The sequence below is a fragment of the Fusarium pseudograminearum genome, chromosome 3 (assembly GCF_000303195.2).
Source record: "Fusarium pseudograminearum CS3096 chromosome 3, whole genome shotgun sequence".
Classification (NCBI taxonomy): Eukaryota; Fungi; Ascomycota; class Sordariomycetes; order Hypocreales; family Nectriaceae; genus Fusarium; species Fusarium pseudograminearum.
Window position 1 is genome coordinate 503422 of NC_031953.1, and position 19028 is coordinate 522449.

A 19028-nucleotide genomic window follows, 5' to 3' on the forward strand; every position below is an offset into this window, starting at 1 on the left:
ATGCAGGTTTGCAGCTTAAATTTCTGATTTCCTTTGTGTCTTATTAGATAGATTATAATACCCCTTTTGCCCTTTGACCGAGAGAGGAGTCATCATCTGTGTATGTCAAGCGATAACCAAGAGAGTTATAACATTGAGGATCGATGTCAAGCTTCTGATTAGTGCTAGTATTCTTCCTAACTATGAACACTGAAAACGTGATATATATGCCAAATGATAGCATGGATGACCTAGAAGTACTTCGCTAGCTGCCTCTCCGTGGTGAGAGTCTGGAATATACAGCAGGGGTGTTAAATATAGTTTTCGGCACTTGAATGCGTATTTTCACTACAGTGGAGTCAGAATTCACTAACACGAGATCATCGACTTAGTATAGGTAAGGGTAGGTATAACAGTGAAGTTATCTTTATAAATTAAAGAGCACTGGCTAATAATCAAATACCGAAAATAACATTTGTTCCCCTGATGACTATTGTACAACATGACATCCCTCCGTAATACCTGGCCCATTTAGACTTTTGTCGAGGTGTCAAACTTCCCCGGCACTGATTCCACAACGTCTGATCCCTTCTCCTGCAAAGGTTGGCCGATTATAGCATCGAAGTTCTAAGCAACAGGTTAGATAACCTATCAACAGCAAGTAATAGTCTGAAAAGTAAACTTACCGGCCCTTGAAAGTCTTTTCCGCCAGTAAACCAGTATACAGCAAGCAGCAGGTAAAAGCCACCCACAACCGCCGAAACGTAGTCTATACCAAATCAGTAACTTTCTTCTCTCGACGGAAACAACACTTACTCATGGTATTGGCAGACACTGGAAGTCCAGCAGGGAAGCAGAAGAACTAACCAATTAGCATCCCCATGATACAAACACGCATGTAGAACTTACAATAGAAGTAACGACAACAAACGCAACAGCAACGCCATTGACAACTGCACCAATTCTCAGCCCCATCTTTGCAGGTGTCTTGTTTGTCTGATACTCGCCAAGCATGCTTCTGCCTCTGACAAGCAATGCAATAACAGGACAAGCATACGAAACGTTGAGAAAGATGGTACAGGACGCGATGTACGCACTGAAAGCCACTGCAGGTCCCAGGTACAAAAGGCCAAAGAGGAGATTGAAGATGTAGCAGAGCATGATTGTGCGGACTGGCACATCGAGCTTGGGCTGTAGGTGAGCAAAGAATTTGTGGTAGACAATACCCTTGTCACGAGCCATGGAGTATAGAAGACGACTAGCGCTGGTGATACTTGCCGATGTACCGTTGATGAAACAAACGCTTAGCATCAAGGCGAGTATTGTAGCGGCGGCGCGGGACTTGGTGCTTTGGAGAAACATTTCCACAATTGGCATGCCAGTAGAGCTTGCAAGGACTGTTGCCGGGTCGGTAAGGCAGAAGAGTATGACTAGGATAAAGACAAATCCACTAGAAAGGTCAGTGACTGTCACGACCAAGAGGTGGTAGAAGACTTACGTGACACCACCTATGACAACAGCTAGCAGCATAGCTCTTGGTGCATCTCTCGAAGGGTTAGGCATCTCCTCAGTCAGATGCAACACGACATCAAACCCAATAAGTGAAAGGGCAGATTGCAACAAGCCAAGAATCCAAGCAACACCATCAGACCAGCCAGTCTCGTTGTTAAAGTCTGTAAAGACTTGTTTGGCGTCTGTCTTTTCAGACATGGACAGAAGAATGATGCTGATGATGACAACAGACAAGATGGACCAATACACTGTATCACTTGTTAGGCAAGCTTGTTTGCTTCAAAGGCAACACTCACAAGCACAATCATTCCAACGGCCCAGAATTCTATTTCCCCAGATATTACCGACCGTTCCGAACGAGAGGATGGCGACGAAGAAGAGATATGTCTTCCAGGCTGTGGCTTCGTAGGCGTTGTTGGAGGCGACGACTGCGGCTGCGGAGATCAACTGGGCTGTGGATGTTAGTATGAACAGCAAGAATAAGATGGTAACATACCAGCAAAGAAGGCCTGGGTGGTAACAACAGTCAACCAACCAGCGATATTGGTCCATCCAACAAAGAAACTCTATTGTCTGTTAGCATCAAGTAAAGTTACACACGGGAGCCGTACCATGGATCGTTTCCATCGAGTCGTACACAAAGCGTACATAAAGTGATACTGCCCTCCTGTCTAACGTCAGCCAAGTCCATTCTAATTTATCAGTTTGCTTACCAGCAGTAGGCCACAAAGCAGCAAGTTCTCCCAAACTAGCAGCAAGTGCCAAATTGCAAAGGACACAAACCACAAACCCATAAATAAAAGAAACAGCACCACCAGAAGGAAGAATATACGCCATTACACCAGCGAGAGCAATCCACGTACTGCGGGGTTAGTTATTGCCACTGCAGTTGAAAGAGGGTAACATACTTGAGAATAGCAAACGCCATGGCAACCATGGTCAGCGTCGAAAGGCGCTGCTGCAGCACGCCTTCTTGCGTAGGAGAAGTCATCTTTGTCGAGTTGTGATATGCACTGGGACTCGAGTTTGAGAGGGAGAAAGGGGTCGATTCATATAGTCTTGTTCTAAAGTTTAGGTCACACGGGAGAGGAGGTGTTAGTCTGTACAAGCGTCGCACAACGATAAGCCAAGTCTTTTGTGCGACAGTCGTCAATCTGTCCCGACTTCACGGACCAAATAACTCCTCTCTCCCAATGACATACTGACAGGTCCTATCTCAAACTGCCGAGATACCGATACAATAACAAGACTCTATCTTGATAAGCCCATGCACTAACACCTCTACCCCAGGTTTTGACACGTCTCCGCTAAATATACCGCAAATGGAAATATCTCGAGAAGACATGAGTCATCTGATTGGTTACTGTAGTCTAGCGGCTTCAACACCAAAACCAAGAACCTGTCTAGTGGCAAAGTAAAAACCACGATAGCAAGAGGCTCGTTATTCCTTGCTAGTGGATTGCGGGGGAGACGATCTAGATGCTCAATGGCCTGTTTTTTCTCGCGAAATTTCCTATTGCGGTAATATTAGAGAGAGATATGCGTTATCTAAGATCTTCATAAGAGGCTGGGGTTGACGATAGTTATGGTTTCTCGTACAATTTCCTGTTTGGGCAATTTAAACTCGGCACGGTCAATTCATGAGAGATATGATGGGATTACTGATTGTCATTCGATTTCAATGGGGAGGCAAGTTATGGACCCGGGCCGAGGATAAAATGAGTTGCCGTCCTTGCTTAACTTGCTGTGGCTGCTCCTACATTACATTGTCTGTCTTATTCTAATTGACTTGTTGAATCTACTTACATTACCCTGTTGTTTCGATCCCTCACAATGTCATCCAAGGACGGCTACTCATGGACAGAGTCCCAAGGTCTCAAGTCTGGTGTTCCATGCATCGGCGCCATCAGTCCTCCTACAAATCTCAAAGACAACAATACAAAATACGATGTAATTGTTGTTGGAGCAGGATACTGTGGTCTAACTGCAGCCCGAGATGCAGCTATTGCAGGTAAGTCTCATCTTCAAACTCTTAGAGCAAAGCTAACTCAGAACAGGCCTCAAGGTGTTGCTCATCGAAGCCCGTGATCGCATCGGTGGTCGTTCCTGGTCTTCAAACATAGAAGGCTACCCATACGAAATGGGCGGAACGTGGGTGTTCTGGGGCCAAGCTCACGTCTGGCGAGAGATCCAAAGATACAACATGCAGAATGAACTTGAACTATCATATGATTTCTCTCGAGGAATCAACAAATACCTTCTCGTCACACCTGAAGGAACCCAAAAATTTACTCACGAGGAGGAGGTCAGTCACCCCAAAATCCACTGCATGTGTTGAAGTTAACATGTGTCTAGGACGAATTGATGCAGAGCGGCCTTCAAAAGCTCGTCAACGTAGACGGTCAAGACGGACGCGAAGCCATCGTCTTTCCTCACATAAGCAAACTCGACGCCGTGGCAGAAAAGTACGATCGCATGTCCATCGCAGACCGCATCGCCGAGATAAAGAACGACCTTACATACAACGAGCGCATCTGCGTAGAAGCATTTGTTCTCCTCTGCAGCGGTGGAACTCTTGAGACAACGAGTTTCTACGAATTCTTGCACTGGTGGGCTATGAGCGGATACTCTTACCAAGGATGCATAGAGTATCTCGTCAAGTACAAGTTCAAGGGTGGGCAATCCAGCTTTGCCATCAACTTTTTTAAAGAAGCCCTTGCAACTGGAAACTTGACCTACTCTTTCAACACACCCGTCGCTTCTATTAAGAACAGTCCCGCTGGTGTTGAAGTTACTTCTCGAAGCGGACAAACCTTCCGAGCACGAAAAATGATCAGTGCGATTCCTCTCAACGTTCTCAACGACGTCAAATTTGATCCGCCTCTGGCAACGGGAAAGAAAACTGCTGCTGATATCGGACACGTCAACCAGTGTATCAAAGTCCATGCCGAAGTCTCAGATAAGGACCTACGGTCTATGACGAGCATCAGCTATCCTCACAATAAACTAGCATATGGTTTCGGTGATGGTACTACACCAGCAGGAAACACACACATTGTGGCTTTTGGAGGACAGAACAACCACTTCCACCCAGAGGAGAACATTCAAACCACGTTGGATGCTTTCCAAGGTTTTACTCCGATGAAGATTGAACGTTTGGTAAGTTGACATGACACTAAAGGGAAACAACATGGCTAACAGTGTTTAGGTCTTCCATAACTGGTCCAAAGACGAATTCGCCAAGGGCGCGTGGTTCTTCTCACGACCTGGCCTTTTGGCAGATCATCTAGGTGACATGAGAGCCAGTCAAGGAAACATTATCTTTGCATGCTCAGACTGGGCTCTCGGATGGCGTAGTTTCATTGACGGTGCCATTGAGGAGGGAACGCGAGCAGCCATGGTTCTTCGATCTACTCTATCTGAGAGAAGCCATCTGTGATGCTATGATTTGGGAGTTTCTGTATAGCACCGTATCAAAAGTTAGCATTAGACATTACCGTTCAATAGTTTACTCGTATCATCATCCAATCATCTTTACACCTCTTCGCCCCGTATTATCTCCGGCGCAACATCTCTCTTGGGAAGTTCTACAGCGACCATCTCGGCGATACCAAATTAGATCTAGCGTACCTACTATAATTCAAAATTTCGAAATTGAAGCTGTCAAATCTCTAATCTTACATCACCAGCAACCATGGCGACCACAACCAAACCCCAAAAGGCCTCGCCTTATCTTTTCATCTACAACACTCTCTTCGCGCTTGTTCGTATCGCTCTTTTCGTCAGAACAACTTATTTATGGACACAGCAGGGCAACGGCGCTGTGTGGGATGAACTCAACGTCACGGCGCGATGGACAGAGACTTTTACGGTGATGGAAGTGCTTCATGCGGTGGCAGGTCTTGTGCGCGCAGCACCAGCTACTACGGCATTACAAGTCGCTGGACGAAACACCATTATCTGGGCGATTACGAGAAACTACCCCGAAGTTGGCTTCAGAGAGGATGCATACAGTTTTATGCTCATGGCGTGGAATGCAGCTGATGCGGTGCGATATCTGTATTTCACGCTTCAGACGGGAACGGGATCTGTGCCAGCGTCTTTGACATGGTTGAGGTAAGAAATGAATATCGTTAGATAAATGATTGGAACTAATAGACTACCAGATACAACATGTTTATCGTGCTCTACCCTATCGGTATCCTTTCGGAAATGAAGCTTGTTTACGAGGTTATTGTACCTTCTCAGGCACGAAACCCCATGTATCAGTATTTGTTGTGGTTTGGATTGGCTATTTATGTTCCTGCGTTTTACATCCTTTTTGGACACATGCTGGCTCAGAGGGCAAAGTTGAACCGGTCTATTTCCAAGAAACAGTCTTGATTTTTCAGTTAACTTGGAGTCCAAGTTTCGGATATAGGAATACTTTATAGGCAGGTCATATCGTGGGTTCGTGGGTTCGTGGAGAATATAGAGGCCTAGGTCTTGTATTACCAGGGGAGGCTGTCTTTCTATATAGAAGCAAGATTCATATAATCATATCAAATTTAAATTTCAGCCTCATCAGATATTAAATATCCTGTTGGTAGCCCTACAAAGTAGTTCATGTCGGACTATTACAAGTATCACTAACCTTGACTGAATTACCAATGGCCGCATCGGGTCTTGAACATGGAATAGTTATGTCTTGAACAAATTCGAGCCAAGTCAATTACTGGACGTCAGTTTCGAGCATGCGATGCCGTATCGATAAACGAGATCCAACATCTGAAACCTTGCCTTCCATCTCAAACCACATCTGTGACAGGATACTCTCTGCCGGACTAAATTTGGAATGGATAGATAAAGTCCGCCTTGTCGCTTGGCATCTCAACCAGGGAAGCTTTTCATCCGATGTGACGATGAGAGAATGCTTTTGGATAGACAGTCGCGCCGGGAACTAGCCACCTCGGCAGTAGCCGCATCTTAGCTGTCGCGAGATACATGATGCTAGACCGAAAAAGGCACTGGGTTCAGACTGTAAAATGTCATGTTACACCGTCTTGGCAAAGGCATGTTCACCGCAGGTATTGTTAGCGCTTGATGGGAGCTGTAGCAGGTTGGCAGGTCTTGTCGCATCGGAGTTGTTCTTGTAACAGTCGAACATATATCATCTGTCAATCTCGAGTATTCGCGTATATATCCCGGATATTCGCTGCACATCGAAAATAAAAGAATTCGCTTTCATCGGTGGATGCCGTCCCAGCCTTTGGATCCCAGTTATGAAACCCGCTGACATGGGTACCGTATCCAGGGTCTTGGATGATACCATCCGCGATGATGGCCCCGCGATGTTAACCGCTTAAAAAGAATCCGATACATCGAATAGATGATGAATTATCTTTGAGTCAAAAGACAAAGACATGTTGTACAAGTCGTCACGCGTTTGCGGTGCCTCATTCGTTCACGTTGATCAGCGGCAGTAACTACGCGCGTAAGTATCCGTATCGAGCAAGGTTTGGACGAGTACGACGGTGACGAGATGATTCGCTGAGACGTATGTTAATCGCAATTAGAGTGGCAGTGAATATGAATCAAAGAGCTCAGCCTCGTGTCTTATTCATGGTCGCTTAGACATTATGAGAGACACGACACGACACGTGTAAAGGCCAAGAGAAAGACAGACTTGACAGTAAATTGTGCTTGACCCAATACCTACTATATGTAAACAAGTCATTCTGGCGGTAACAAATGCCAAGCAGACCCTTTATGCAGGAGTAGGTACACAGCCTTCAAAGGACGCGCAATTGCCAAGACACAGCCTCTCCAACAATCCCTGCACCGATAATTCCAGGTGGAGCGAGTTATCCAAGACCCTTAGCCCGGGTTACGGGTACTGTGATTTAATTACGGTGTCATGATACCAGATTAATTATGCCTTTTGGGCAGATGCTATTTGCCGACTCGTATAACACGGGAGGACCAGGCTAGTGAACTAACGGGATTAAGCACTATTTTGTAAAGTGAAGAAACAAGTGAAGCTGATAGTGAATAACATGCCAAGACAGGTACGGTTAACTCGGCCTCTGCTCACGGGGTTTCCGCGTTATTACGCCAAGGTCACAGTCAAGCCGCCAAGAGAGGATATTACCAAAGTACAGATCATCACAGGAACAGACTTTTTTTTTTATTCATGTTAGCTGTCGTTCAAGCTGTCTGAGCCCCCTACCCCTGCTTGGCACTGACAGCTTTCATTATTATATCTTACTTGCACTTCCCGTCCTTTTCTGTTCCCCCAAACTTGACCCCAACACAACAACATCACCTCCAAACACCATTCATAATGTCTGCCCCATACGATCCCAACCAAGGGTAAGCAGCAGCACTCAGTCGTCCAGTAATTAAAATAATAATACTGACTTGTACACAGCTACTACCCTCAACAGGGTGGATATCCCCCTCAAGGCGGCTACCCTCCCCCACAGCCCGTAAGTTTATATCAGGTCCTCATCCCCAGACCATCACCACTAACAAATACCAGATGCAGTACCAGCAAGCGCCACCACCCCAAGAAGAAAAGAGTCACGGCTGCTTCTACACATGTATCGCCACGCTCTGCTGTTGTTGGGTCTGCGGAGAGACCTGCGAGTGTTGTCTTGAGTGCTTCGACTGCTGCTGTTAATCACACCACTACCAGCCCTGCATTTCCCCCTCCAAACAAAGCGCTTGGAGATAATAAAGAATGCATGATTTTTATTGCTGTCCTTTTTTTTTTCTCATTACCCCTACATAGCTGCTGGGTCTCTCATCCAGCTTCTTTTTTTGTAGCTCTCAAATAACGGCCTAAACACAATACCAACACATATCATCAACACAAGATTTAAGCCTCAAATAAAGTTATCCCCAATTAAATACTCGTGCATGTTTAGTTTAAATTAAACTAGGCGCTCCTCCCACGCGACATCGTTGACAGTTGATGTTGGCCAAGCATTGAAAGTACCTATAACTTATAAGCAACCCATCAAACACTCGTGACAAAAACATACTCTGGACTCTGTTTATCCTTGATCTTGTTACAATCGCAATAAGCAGGACACGTAGCAGTCGATTTCGCTGAAGAAGCAGTGATTGCAGGCTCTCTACACGGCCTACAGCGAGAGTTGGCCAGGCACTGAAAGTATCTAGACAGCATCAGCATACAGACGCCCGTGTGTGTCTAACAAATGCATGAGGCTTATTCTACTTACTCGGGACTTTTCTTGTCCTTTATTCCCGAGCAGTCGCACTCTGCCGGACAGCTCTTATTCGTCGTTGGCGTGGGGTCGTTGACCACGATGATCCTAACCAGTCCTGTCGAGATGCTCTCGGTGTAAGTGCCAGGAGGCATTGTTCTGTAGTCTGTGGGTGGTGCTCCAATGTCATTGACGATGTGCTCAAAGGGTCTTGGTTCAATTGCGACTTTCAGGACCTCATCCGTCGTGTCCCTCTCATGTCGTGGGATGGCATGGGAGGCGGTGCAGAGGAGCAGGACTGCGATGCCCTGTAAGGGAAGCATGGTGAAAACAAGGCTTTTTCTGACAAGTATCAAACAAATAGACGATGCTTATACTTTACTTCTCATACAGCCAGTACAATTCCTCAATTCAACCCAGTCGTCTGGCTTTGGGTTTATGTAGTCACCCTCCAGATCCCAGACCACGATTCGTATCACCACTGCATACCAACATCAAGAAACACGCGCAATCCTTGACATCATGGTTTTATTTGTGTTTATCCTGTGTTTGTTTCTTTCAGCTGACACGGACCGGTCCCAAGGTGAACAAAGTCGACGTGGCGGTGTTGCAGTGTTGCATCTACCATCAACGGTACAATCGAGACACCGTGATTGCAACGATACTGGGGTCAACAACCTGCTGAATATTCTTGGAAATTACACATCAAACTCGCAGATACTTCATCTCATAAGATGCAAATTGGACCGGACGGCAATCTCTCCTCCAAGCGCCCCAGTCCCAACTACCAAACATCCATACAACCTCGCCTCGCGGCCCTTATCTTTGTACGACACCGTTACCATCACATATCAACAATACCACCTCATCTAAACCCAAATCGAACACCAGATCCGATATCCAAGACATTTTTACTCATAAATCATGATTCGCGACGTCTACTAAACACCACCCCAAGATGCGATTGGTCTCTACACCATCAAAGTGTCTCGGCCACTGCATAATTCACCGACAGCAATCCGAAGCGAAACAAAAACGCTCATCGTCTATTCAGAAAAAAACACCGTCATAATCTATCTATCCCAAGACCATAGTTCACTCCTTCGTCACAGTTCTCTTCTCTTCCCTTGTTCGTCTCCGGAGCACAAAGTCCCTCGTCCTCGCAACGCCTTTGTAGAAGCGACCATCCACATCAACACCGCGACCCTCGAGATTCGACAGCACGGCGTACAGCGCCACCCAGACCAACACGCAGACATCCCAAATGTGGGTGAACCACCAAAAGACCTGGTTGCCAAGCGGGCACGTAGCATACTCGAATTTCCACTCCCACGTCTCTTGGTCGAACCACAGACTCAGCAGGCCGGCATTTCCACCGAAATCGCCCATCATGCTGCGCACCGTGATCTCGCGACGACCGGGGATGCCCTCGCTGCCTGGGATCTGCTGTGCCTGGGCGTCGGACCAGGTAGCGACTTGCCATGAGCGCTGCGAGGGGTCTGTTCCATTTGTTTGGTTGATGTAGTGGTACGTGTCGCAACCTGCGTGGTCGTGGCCGTTGAGCATCAGACCAGGACGGCCGTAGCCTTTGCCGGGAGCATTGCTCTTTGCGCTCATACCCCACATACCCTCCAAGAAACCGCGGGTGGCATCAACGCTGAGCTGGTTCTGCTCTTTGAGACCTCCACCATCGGCTGTGGTGTGGAAGTCAAAGAGCGGTGCGTCAACGCAAATACCCTCGGGCTTGTACATAGGAATATGCGTGAGAATAAGGGTAAACTCTCCCTTGTACTGCACAGCGCCAGAAGTCCCAATGACGCTGTTGATAAAGCCGTACGTAGCATCCTGGAGAGGAAGAGACTTGGCCGGTGTATCGAGGTTCATATCGTTGACACCAATGATGCGCAGCTGAGGAATCACCCTTGTAGAATCGGGGTTTTCGTCAGAGTACAGCGTAGCCACCGTCTCAGGATCCGTAATGGGCAGCTCAAAACGAAGCTCATAGTTTGTCTTTCCAAAAACCCGTTCAAAGCGCTCCAATCGCTCCTCGGTCAAGTCACCAGCGTATCCAATATCGTGGTTTCCTGCCACATTCATCATCCTCTTCTTCCAAACCTTCTCTTCCTCGCTACCATCCAAAACTCCAGACACTGTGTAATTGACACTCGGGTACTTCGCCAGGTCGTCCGAAAGCCTCTCGGTTCCTTTAAACACGCGGTTCCAGAACCGTCGGCCTCGCTTCTCAAACTCCTTGTCGTCGATCCACTGGCTACCGACGAGGTCGCCCAGCACCGACACGTGGGTAGGGTTGGTCCACCAGTTTACTTGACGGTAGATATGCGCCAGGTAAAAGTCGTTGCCCCAAAGATCGAACCGTTTGCGCTGCGACATGAGCCAGTAAGGAAGATCCTCCATGAAAACATCAACGATATCATGAATAATCTGTCGAACTCGCTCGCGGAAGCACCAATGGCTCGTCTGAAAAGTCACCTTTTTGTAGGCGGCCTTGATATGGGGGAACGTGCCCAGGTAGTTTGTAATAATCGATGTGTCGCCCTCCAACTGGGGATCGCCCAGCGCAAGCAGTCGAAAGGGCGCAAGCTTCGCATGATCGTCGACGGAAGGCTTCGAAGGCCAATGGAACTTTTTCGTCAGGGAGTACGCCTCGTGGCTATCGCGCGACTCGACGGGGAATGCGCATCCTTGGATGACGGGGAAGAGGTAGAGGTAGAGTGTGAAAGCTACCGAGAGCGGCACCAGCAGGCGCAGGCCATGGCGGAGAAAAGCCACGACGTTCATGTAGCCGACCTCATGCGCGAGCCACTTTGGGGCTATTTTATTAAAAATTGGCCAACGAAACTGTTGGCGAGAGCAGCGCAATAGTTGGCGAGAAAAGAGAATAAGGTGGTGATACCCCTGGAATGCAGATGTTGACGACACGTGAAGACAAAAATGGCTTAGTCATGTAAAGACCCCTTTTTAAGGAGTAAGGGCAGCATTGGTTTGAAGGAGGTATTAGTTTCAGAAAATTGGGAACTATTATCTCGAAACCGGTTTATTGTTGATTTTCTAATTGATCACAGAAAATACCTACGTTGGTTGGACCTTGAGCGTTGAGGGTTCGTTTACTGCAATGTCGGGATCCCTCCATTAATTGATGCTACCCTGATTCAAGATCTGCACATCATCCTTGTTTGTTCTGTAAACTGTTCAATTGGGTATCTATTGACTTGCGAGATTGTATCAAGATCCTTCAAGAGTGTGTCGTTTGGACGTTTCAAGTCTTTTTTTGATGTGTTTCCTCGTAGGTAGCTCGTTGAATGGCGAGACCTAGTCCATTTTGAAGATGCAGTTGAGCACAACCATGCAGCACCAGTGCTCTATATCGTCAGGCATGATCATTCGGTGGTTGCACACATGAGCTTCATCTCTTCATTCCTCGTATATCTCTTCATCCACCTGAGGCCACTCCACCTCAAACTCGGGATCATCACCCTCGTACTTTGCCACAGCAAAGACAACCAAGCTGTTGTTCTTCAATCCTAGCTTTGTAGGCGAGCTCTCTCCGTTCCCCGTCTTGAGCTTGACCCATCCCGAATAGGGATCGTTGGGAATCTTCAATGCGCCATACACAATGGTCGAGTCCTCGTCGACAGAGGTGTTCTTGGGAGGTGAGATGGACGTGGTAAGGCCCTGGGGGTATCGATCGGTTATGACGCTGATAAGCTCGGCGGTGACGTTGGAGAAGGGTGCGAGGGCGTCGATGAAGAGGTAGATGGTATGGATGCCGTGCTTGAAGCGCACAGAGATGTGTGCGTCATCAACGTCAGTCTGGTTTCGTTAGTGTCTGGCGGTCAACAGGTGGTCGGTGTCTTACCATCTTGTCGATCTTGGGAGGTGCAAGGTTTGAGAAAGACGTCAGAGGTCAAGGAGTCGACTTCTAAACTCTCTTTGTTCAATTCATGGGGGGCAGGCATGCTTGTAAGACATTCAATTCGGCGGGGCTAATCGCGGCTTTGTCAGACGCGACATCACGTGTGCTCGCGTTAAGTGATTTAGCTGTCAGCGATTGAGTCTCAGTAAATCACATGAACGGTCAATAAAATGTGCAAAAGCATAGTATTTGTTAACAGATCCGCAAAAAATTCAAGCCAGTTAGTGTGTGGATTTACTCTGTCTTGGTACAAGTAAATATCATGGCTGTAACTTGTACCACACTGGGCAGCAACATTGGATCCGAACAGTAGAGTGCAAGCATCAATGCTCATAGCCACCACAATATTGATACGTCACCTTTTCAAGGATGAGATGACTCGGTGACATCTTATAGTCAGGTACCAGGCTGACAGTAAGGCCCAGATCAAAGACAGGTTCGATAGGATGTCTTCTAGAAGGTCATCAGTTCTCAGCACCAACATTACCCTGTACACACCACGGAAGATGTATGGTACTAAAATAAAGAATAAAGCCGTGCACAAAACCGTACATTAGCACAAACGCACTGTCCATCAGATGAGCACTTCCCATCATCCATCATCAATTCACATTACCTATTCAAATCTATCACGACAAAAAAGACATCGGGCCTTTGCTCGTTATCATGGTTTAATACCAAGACCAGCCCAGACCAAGCCAGCCCCTCTTTACTCTGTGCTCAATTACCGACAACAAGCGCAAGCGAAGCGAAGCAACCTCTTTCTAGCATCAACACCAAGGAAAAGCAAAGAAAAAAACACCGCCAACACCGCCGGGATTGTAAACTCCGGGCCTTGTCGTTCTCCGCAATCGCCGCCGAGCAAAGATCCACAACTGAGAATCAGCCGCGCAGAAACAAGGCTAGTAGGGCAGACCACCGCAGAGCCTCACGTTAATCTTGGCCTTTTGATCTATTGCAGCGAGAGGAAATACTGCAACAAAAACACCTGCCATGGCTGCTCCCCCGTCATCCCGGCCCGGCTTCACACCATCTGGCACCGCGATGGCCTCACCACCCGACCTGGATCTGGCCTTCCCGCAGGATGCCTTCCCCCGCCTGTCGGTCGCAACACCCACGCGGCTGCTGCTGGGCACAGTCTCGTCGGCGCTCGTGGGCTTCTCGCTCGGGGCGACGCAGGGTGGTCAGATGGCGCAGCTGCGGTTCCGGGCCGAGCACGCCCACAAGATGCCCGACACGACGACAGGGTGGTACTTTTACCACAAGAGCAAGAACTACCACGCCATGCAGGGCGGCATCCGTGAGGGCTTCCGCATGGGGTTCAAGACGGGGTTCTGGAGCTTGATGGCCTTGTCACTCGAGAGCACGGTCGATCGTTATCGCGGGGCCAGCGACATGTTTTCCACCACGATAGCCACGCTTACGGTTGCTGGCGCGTTTTCACTCTGGCGTAAGTTTTGTCTCTCTTACTCAATCTCATCCAAATCCAACCTCGGCTGCATGCATTGACTAAGAGGATGGTAATTGCGCAAAAACCCCATACGGGGAATTCCCACTACCACTAAAAAGCATGGCACTTGCAGCCGAGAGATGGAAAGCGACGGGTAGATATTGCAAGATCAGAGTCAAAGAGTGGGGGGCTAACAAGCGCCGAACATCGGCGTGTGCATCTAGATCGCCTGTCATTAACAACCGCCGCCCGGACCGCGCGATACGGGCTCATGTTCGGTCTCGCGTACGGTGGGATTCAAGACCTCGTTGGCTTAGCCCGAGGCAGACCGATCGGATATGTCGAGTTTCTTCGACGTCGACGATTAGCTGAGGATGATGCTCGAGCATTGTAGCCAGTCTAAAACATACGCATGTTACTATTGTACAATTATTGTAGATATTAATATCACGACTGGAAACAACAAATGCTTCATATCTGCATTGACCAGGGATCTACCAGTGCAGAGATCACCAGGAATAAAAAATCATTAGTGTCGTTTCGTTATCGGGGCAGTCCGAGTTTTTTGTCTTCTAGGTGGACGCCTCTCCCGTGAAGCAGCCCCAGAGAGGGGGAGAGCGGCTTTGCTCGGTCTTTTATGGAGCATGATCGATAAGCAGACAGCAGTAATAAAGCTTCTAGCGAGATGGAACATTTTTCTGTGTCACTGCGACTGAAAGAGACTAAACTGTTCCAGGCTGTTAGGCCACTCGCTGCATGCAGCAGGGCACAAGTAGACGAGATAGACGGGCAGACATGGGAAAGCTGATGATATGGCAGCAGAGCCCCATTCGTCACGTCCATCTCGGCATATCGTCTTATCTACCGGTTGCACGTTGACAGTTGGCATCAACATCTTTGACTTGAACCCCCTGCGTAATAGAGACCTGAATTGACCAACCCCAGACACATCTCCATAACCATCGTCATCAAACCAAGTCACAAGACCCTTTTCATTGTCTCATCTCAAAGCACAAACCATCCAAATGCCTGTCAAATGTCCCAGTCCCCAAACAGTTAAGAGAATGCTTGTGATGCATCTCCAAGGTTTCCCCACAATGCCCTGTGCTGTTCTTTACCCAATTACATAACACGTAATCTGCTGGGATCGCGGCCTGTTGCGGCATCCAAAGAAACATTCAGCGTCCTTTTCTTCCCCAGCTTCCTAATCTCTGCCTCGAGTCGCCTCTAACCAATCATGTTGTCGATCGCCATCTCTGCCACTCCCCCACGCCCCTCAACGGCTACATTCGGTTCTCTTTTTTAGAATGATGCAAGACTAGCTTCACTTTTTTAACGGCCACGTGACGGCTGATAAGCTCCGTCTAGGTCGCCATCGTTCAAGGATCTTGGAGAAAGGTCCCGGTAATCTGGGGCCTTTGTAGTCTGTATCTCCTTCGCCCTGCCTTTACTGACCTGGCAGCTGTTGGTCCTTGATGTCACGGGTCCGCACTTCGCTCGGCCATTGCGGAGGAGTAGAAACAAAGGGGTTCGTTTAATGCGTAGCCTACAATCATGACTAGCAGCTGGGAATATCAATGGCGAGAGAAAAAAAAAGTTTGGAATGGGGAACGGGGAACGGGAGGATAGGCTCACGATAGCGCCACCTCCATCACACGCCCCTGGAGTTACGGTGCTAGACAGATCCAGGCACCGCAGTCAACCGACAATCTAGTGTCAGTGCTAGACCACCAGATACAGATATATTAAGCTCTCTGCCACCCGTTGCTCTTTACTCAATCTCAACAATATAGAATTAACTTATCTTGCATCATCGCACCGACCACCCTTATCTCTTGCACGTAAAAAAACAACAACAATACAACACCCACACACTTGCTTGGATCCATACTGATCCAGCCTTTCCATCAACACCTAGGACCTCTTTCCAACCACATCTCAATCTCATATAATGAGCTCGGCCCTTCGGCGAGGGACTGCCCAGCCCCTTCGCTGGGCGACAGCATCCTCCAGCGCCATCACCATCAACACTCTCCGACCATGCCTGGCTGCCCGCCGTCACATCCACTCTTCTGACCGACGAACCAACACCATCGTCGAGCAGCGCCAGATCCGCGACCCTCTCCCTTCCGTCCCCAGCAAGGCGCCTCTCTCCGTCCTGCCTCTGATCATGATCCTGCGATCCCTGGCCACCATGACTGTCTCCTCTTCGCCTCTCCTCCTACCTCCTTCTCTGCACGTCATGGGAATCCTGGCCAACACCTCCAACCCTATCCTCAACCCCGACAAGAACCCCCTTCTGCGATTCTTCCTCAAAAAGACCTTTTACGCTCAATTCTGCGCTGGCGAAAAGTCACCCGAGATTAAAAAGACTATCGACGGACTCAAGAACATTGGCTTCAACGGTGTCATTCTCAACTACGCCAAGGAGGTTGTCCTCACCAAGGACGAGGGCGCCGATCTCAAGAACGCCGCCATCGAGACCGAATCGGCCATCCAGAACGAGATCCTCCCCTGGGCCCGAGGCACCCTCGAGACTGTCCGACTCGCCGAGCCTGGTGACTTTGTCGCCCTCAAGTTTACTGGTGCCGGCACCATTGCCCTCAACCAGCTCAAGGAGCGTATGCCTCCTAGCCCCGCCATGTACAAGGCCATCGACTCCATCTGCCAGCTTGCCCACGAGCGAGGTGTCCGTCTTCTTTTCGACGCCGAGCAGGACATGCTCCAAGACGGTATTGATGACTGGACTCTCGAGTTCATCCGCAAGTACAACAAGGGTCTCGGCGAGGCTGTCATCTTTGGTACTTACCAAGCCTACAAGAAGAAGTGCCCCGAGGTTCTGTCTGCCCACCTCAAGCTCGCCAAGGAAGAGGGCTTCGCTCTTGGTGTCAAGCTTGTCCGTGGTGCTTACCTCAACTCCGACCCCCGCGAGCTCTTCCACGACACCAAGGAGGACACCGACGCCTGCTTCGACTCCCTCTCCGCCAGTGTCCTCACCCGCGAGTGGAACGCCGACGTCAAGGGTTCCGGCCCTTACCCCGCTGCCAGTCTCGTCGTCGCCTCCCACAACGCCGAGTCCGTCCGCCTCAGCCGTGCCATTATGGAGGCCGGCCGCGCCAAGTCTGACATTGCTTTTGCCCAGCTCCAGGGCATGGCCGACGAAGTTAGTTGCGAGCTCGTCGAGGCCAACCAGCAGGACAAGACCATGAACCTGCCCGCCTACAAGTACCTCGTCTGGGGAACCACCGGCGAGTGCATGAAGTACCTCCTCCGCCGCGCGCACGAGAACAAGGATGCCGTGCAGCGCACCAAGGGCAGCCGAGATGCTCTTTGGTATGAGCTTGTCCGACGATGCAAGAGCGTCGTTGGCCTTGCTTAAATGAACAAAAAATAAAATAAAGAAAAATCGGAAACGGGAAAGAGAAAAGAGCTTTATATCATTATGTTTTTTGGGGTTTCTTTTGTTTTGCATCATGGGTAGCGATCAGGAGTCCGGGGCGTCCAGCATCTCTATACCAGAGATAGATCAAGCATAGATGAAGAAATGACTTACGTTTTAGTCTTACAATTATTCTGATTTGACAAGTGATGTCTTTTTGTGATGAAGCTTTTAGATTCGTCTTTTCGTGACTCAAACACCCCGTAGAGCCATGGCGCCTATGACAAGCGACTCCATCTCCTTCTGTTTGACCTTTTCATCCTGGATATCGTCTAGCCACTTGAGTCCGTTCAACTTGTAGTACTTGCGTACTTTGGGCACGTCAGTAGCGGTGGATATTTGCTCATCTGTGATGGACACAGCCTCTCCCTCGACATTGGTCTTGAGATGTTCCCAGATTTGGTCTTGGGTCAAGGGCTCAGCACCGTCCTCTCCAGGGAATGTGACCTTGACAACGGCGAGGTCCTGTGTTGATGGGGAGATGCCATAGCGACGGTAGGCATCAGCAATCTGGACGACCAGTCAGTCCCTGTTAAAGTACGGTGAGAAGCAAGGGTCATATTACGTTATTAGAGGAACTCATTGTGCACACAATCTCGGAGTGAACGTTTGGCGTTTTGAGAGCGCCATTCACAGCCGTCGACGTAGCCTTGAATACAGCAGACAACAACTGAAGTCTCGAAACAACCTGCTCAATAGACAAACCCCAGTCATCAGAATTGCCCTAGATCTAAATCGGGTAGCCCGACGGAACTCACCACTGAGGCATCGATAAAGGCGTACTCAAACTCGGGGTTCCGGGCGAGGAGCTGCTGATGCAAAAAGGCCGCATTCTTGACACCACGGAACAGGGCAACGTAGACCTTGCGCGAGGCAGGCAGATGTTCGAGAGTCACTGTTTCGAGAGCCATGATGAAACTGAAGCCGAGAGAGCCGTTAGACTCAGACTTGGCAAAGCGTGATGATGCTACTTGGCAGGAGACAGAAACAAAAGTTCGCTTGCTTGCTCGCTTAGGAAATCTGCTGATTTTTCGTAACCTTGTCGTAGCGCGACGGTTGAGATGATCTTCTGAGGTTGCGAGTTTCTTGTCTCTAGTTCTGATTCTTTGACAAGTGTAGTTTAGTGTGGAGGGGTAATATTTTTCGGTAGTAAAGTTCCCCTCATTCATCACATGTCGTTTTACTGTGTTTATACTGTATCTGATCAAGACTCCAATACCTACCTAGACGTCTTATTGCACTCAAAATTAAAGATTGTAATACGTCACCGTAATAAGGACAAGCCGTGTGACAGATAAATACGTCAGAAATTGAATGTGAGTCTTCATTTCCGGGGTGATGCATGCATTGAAGCCATCTTTGATCGCCTCGCCCGTCCGTTACTGTTACACACGTGTGCATCGCTTTCCAGACTCAAAGCCATACCAATGGAGGATCAAAAGATCTACCCGTTGACAATGTGTTCTTTGTTGAAATACCGCCGATGCTAGGCCGCGCCACAGT

At 48.7% G+C, this 19028-nt stretch overlaps 10 protein-coding genes across 10 annotated transcripts; 5 read left to right on the forward strand and 5 right to left on the reverse strand.

Moving 5' to 3' along the window:
* Window positions 1-510: 510 nt before the first annotated feature.
* On the reverse strand, window positions 511-2482 carry FPSE_04003 (uncharacterized protein; the record flags this gene model as incomplete). Its single annotated transcript, XM_009257121.1, has 10 exons — window positions 511-606; window positions 666-748; window positions 796-841; window positions 889-1429; window positions 1478-1739; window positions 1788-1943; window positions 1988-2057; window positions 2103-2158; window positions 2205-2353; window positions 2400-2482. 10 exons carry the CDS (start codon window positions 2480-2482, stop codon window positions 511-513), a joined length of 1542 nt encoding a protein of 513 aa, XP_009255396.1.
* An 842-nt stretch (window positions 2483-3324) lies between these two features.
* On the forward strand, window positions 3325-4930 carry FPSE_04002 (uncharacterized protein; the record flags this gene model as incomplete). Its single annotated transcript, XM_009257120.1, has 4 exons — window positions 3325-3502; window positions 3549-3796; window positions 3847-4650; window positions 4700-4930. 4 exons carry the CDS (start codon window positions 3325-3327, stop codon window positions 4928-4930), a joined length of 1461 nt encoding a protein of 486 aa, XP_009255395.1.
* A 255-nt stretch (window positions 4931-5185) lies between these two features.
* On the forward strand, window positions 5186-5874 carry FPSE_04001 (uncharacterized protein; the record flags this gene model as incomplete). Its single annotated transcript, XM_009257119.1, has 2 exons — window positions 5186-5607; window positions 5658-5874. 2 exons carry the CDS (start codon window positions 5186-5188, stop codon window positions 5872-5874), a joined length of 639 nt encoding a protein of 212 aa, XP_009255394.1.
* Window positions 5875-7813: 1939 nt separating this feature from the next.
* Window positions 7814-8152, forward strand: FPSE_04000 (uncharacterized protein; the record flags this gene model as incomplete). Its single annotated transcript, XM_009257118.1, has 3 exons — window positions 7814-7842; window positions 7901-7958; window positions 8012-8152. The coding sequence occupies 3 exons, from the start codon at window positions 7814-7816 to the stop codon at window positions 8150-8152; spliced, it is 228 nt and encodes a 75-aa protein (XP_009255393.1).
* A 253-nt stretch (window positions 8153-8405) lies between these two features.
* On the reverse strand, window positions 8406-9025 carry FPSE_03999 (uncharacterized protein; the record flags this gene model as incomplete). Its single annotated transcript, XM_009257117.1, has 3 exons — window positions 8406-8470; window positions 8517-8641; window positions 8718-9025. The coding sequence occupies 3 exons, from the start codon at window positions 9023-9025 to the stop codon at window positions 8406-8408; spliced, it is 498 nt and encodes a 165-aa protein (XP_009255392.1).
* A 772-nt stretch (window positions 9026-9797) lies between these two features.
* FPSE_03998 (uncharacterized protein) lies at window positions 9798-11501 on the reverse strand (the record flags this gene model as incomplete). The annotated part of the gene is made up of 1 exon (XM_009257116.1): window positions 9798-11501. One exon carries the CDS (start codon window positions 11499-11501, stop codon window positions 9798-9800), a length of 1704 nt encoding a protein of 567 aa, XP_009255391.1.
* Window positions 11502-12134: 633 nt separating this feature from the next.
* On the reverse strand, window positions 12135-12582 carry FPSE_03997 (uncharacterized protein; the record flags this gene model as incomplete). Its single annotated transcript, XM_009257115.1, has 2 exons — window positions 12135-12533; window positions 12580-12582. 2 exons carry the CDS (start codon window positions 12580-12582, stop codon window positions 12135-12137), a joined length of 402 nt encoding a protein of 133 aa, XP_009255390.1.
* A 1047-nt stretch (window positions 12583-13629) lies between these two features.
* Window positions 13630-14480, forward strand: FPSE_03996 (uncharacterized protein; the record flags this gene model as incomplete). Its single annotated transcript, XM_009257114.1, has 2 exons — window positions 13630-14086; window positions 14206-14480. 2 exons carry the CDS (start codon window positions 13630-13632, stop codon window positions 14478-14480), a joined length of 732 nt encoding a protein of 243 aa, XP_009255389.1.
* Window positions 14481-16037: 1557 nt separating this feature from the next.
* FPSE_03995 (uncharacterized protein) lies at window positions 16038-17465 on the forward strand (the record flags this gene model as incomplete). The annotated part of the gene is made up of 1 exon (XM_009257113.1): window positions 16038-17465. The coding sequence occupies one exon, from the start codon at window positions 16038-16040 to the stop codon at window positions 17463-17465; it is 1428 nt and encodes a 475-aa protein (XP_009255388.1).
* A 252-nt stretch (window positions 17466-17717) lies between these two features.
* FPSE_03994 (uncharacterized protein) lies at window positions 17718-18436 on the reverse strand (the record flags this gene model as incomplete). Its single annotated transcript, XM_009257112.1, has 3 exons — window positions 17718-18035; window positions 18091-18213; window positions 18284-18436. The coding sequence occupies 3 exons, from the start codon at window positions 18434-18436 to the stop codon at window positions 17718-17720; spliced, it is 594 nt and encodes a 197-aa protein (XP_009255387.1).
* Window positions 18437-19028: the final 592 nt, after the last annotated feature.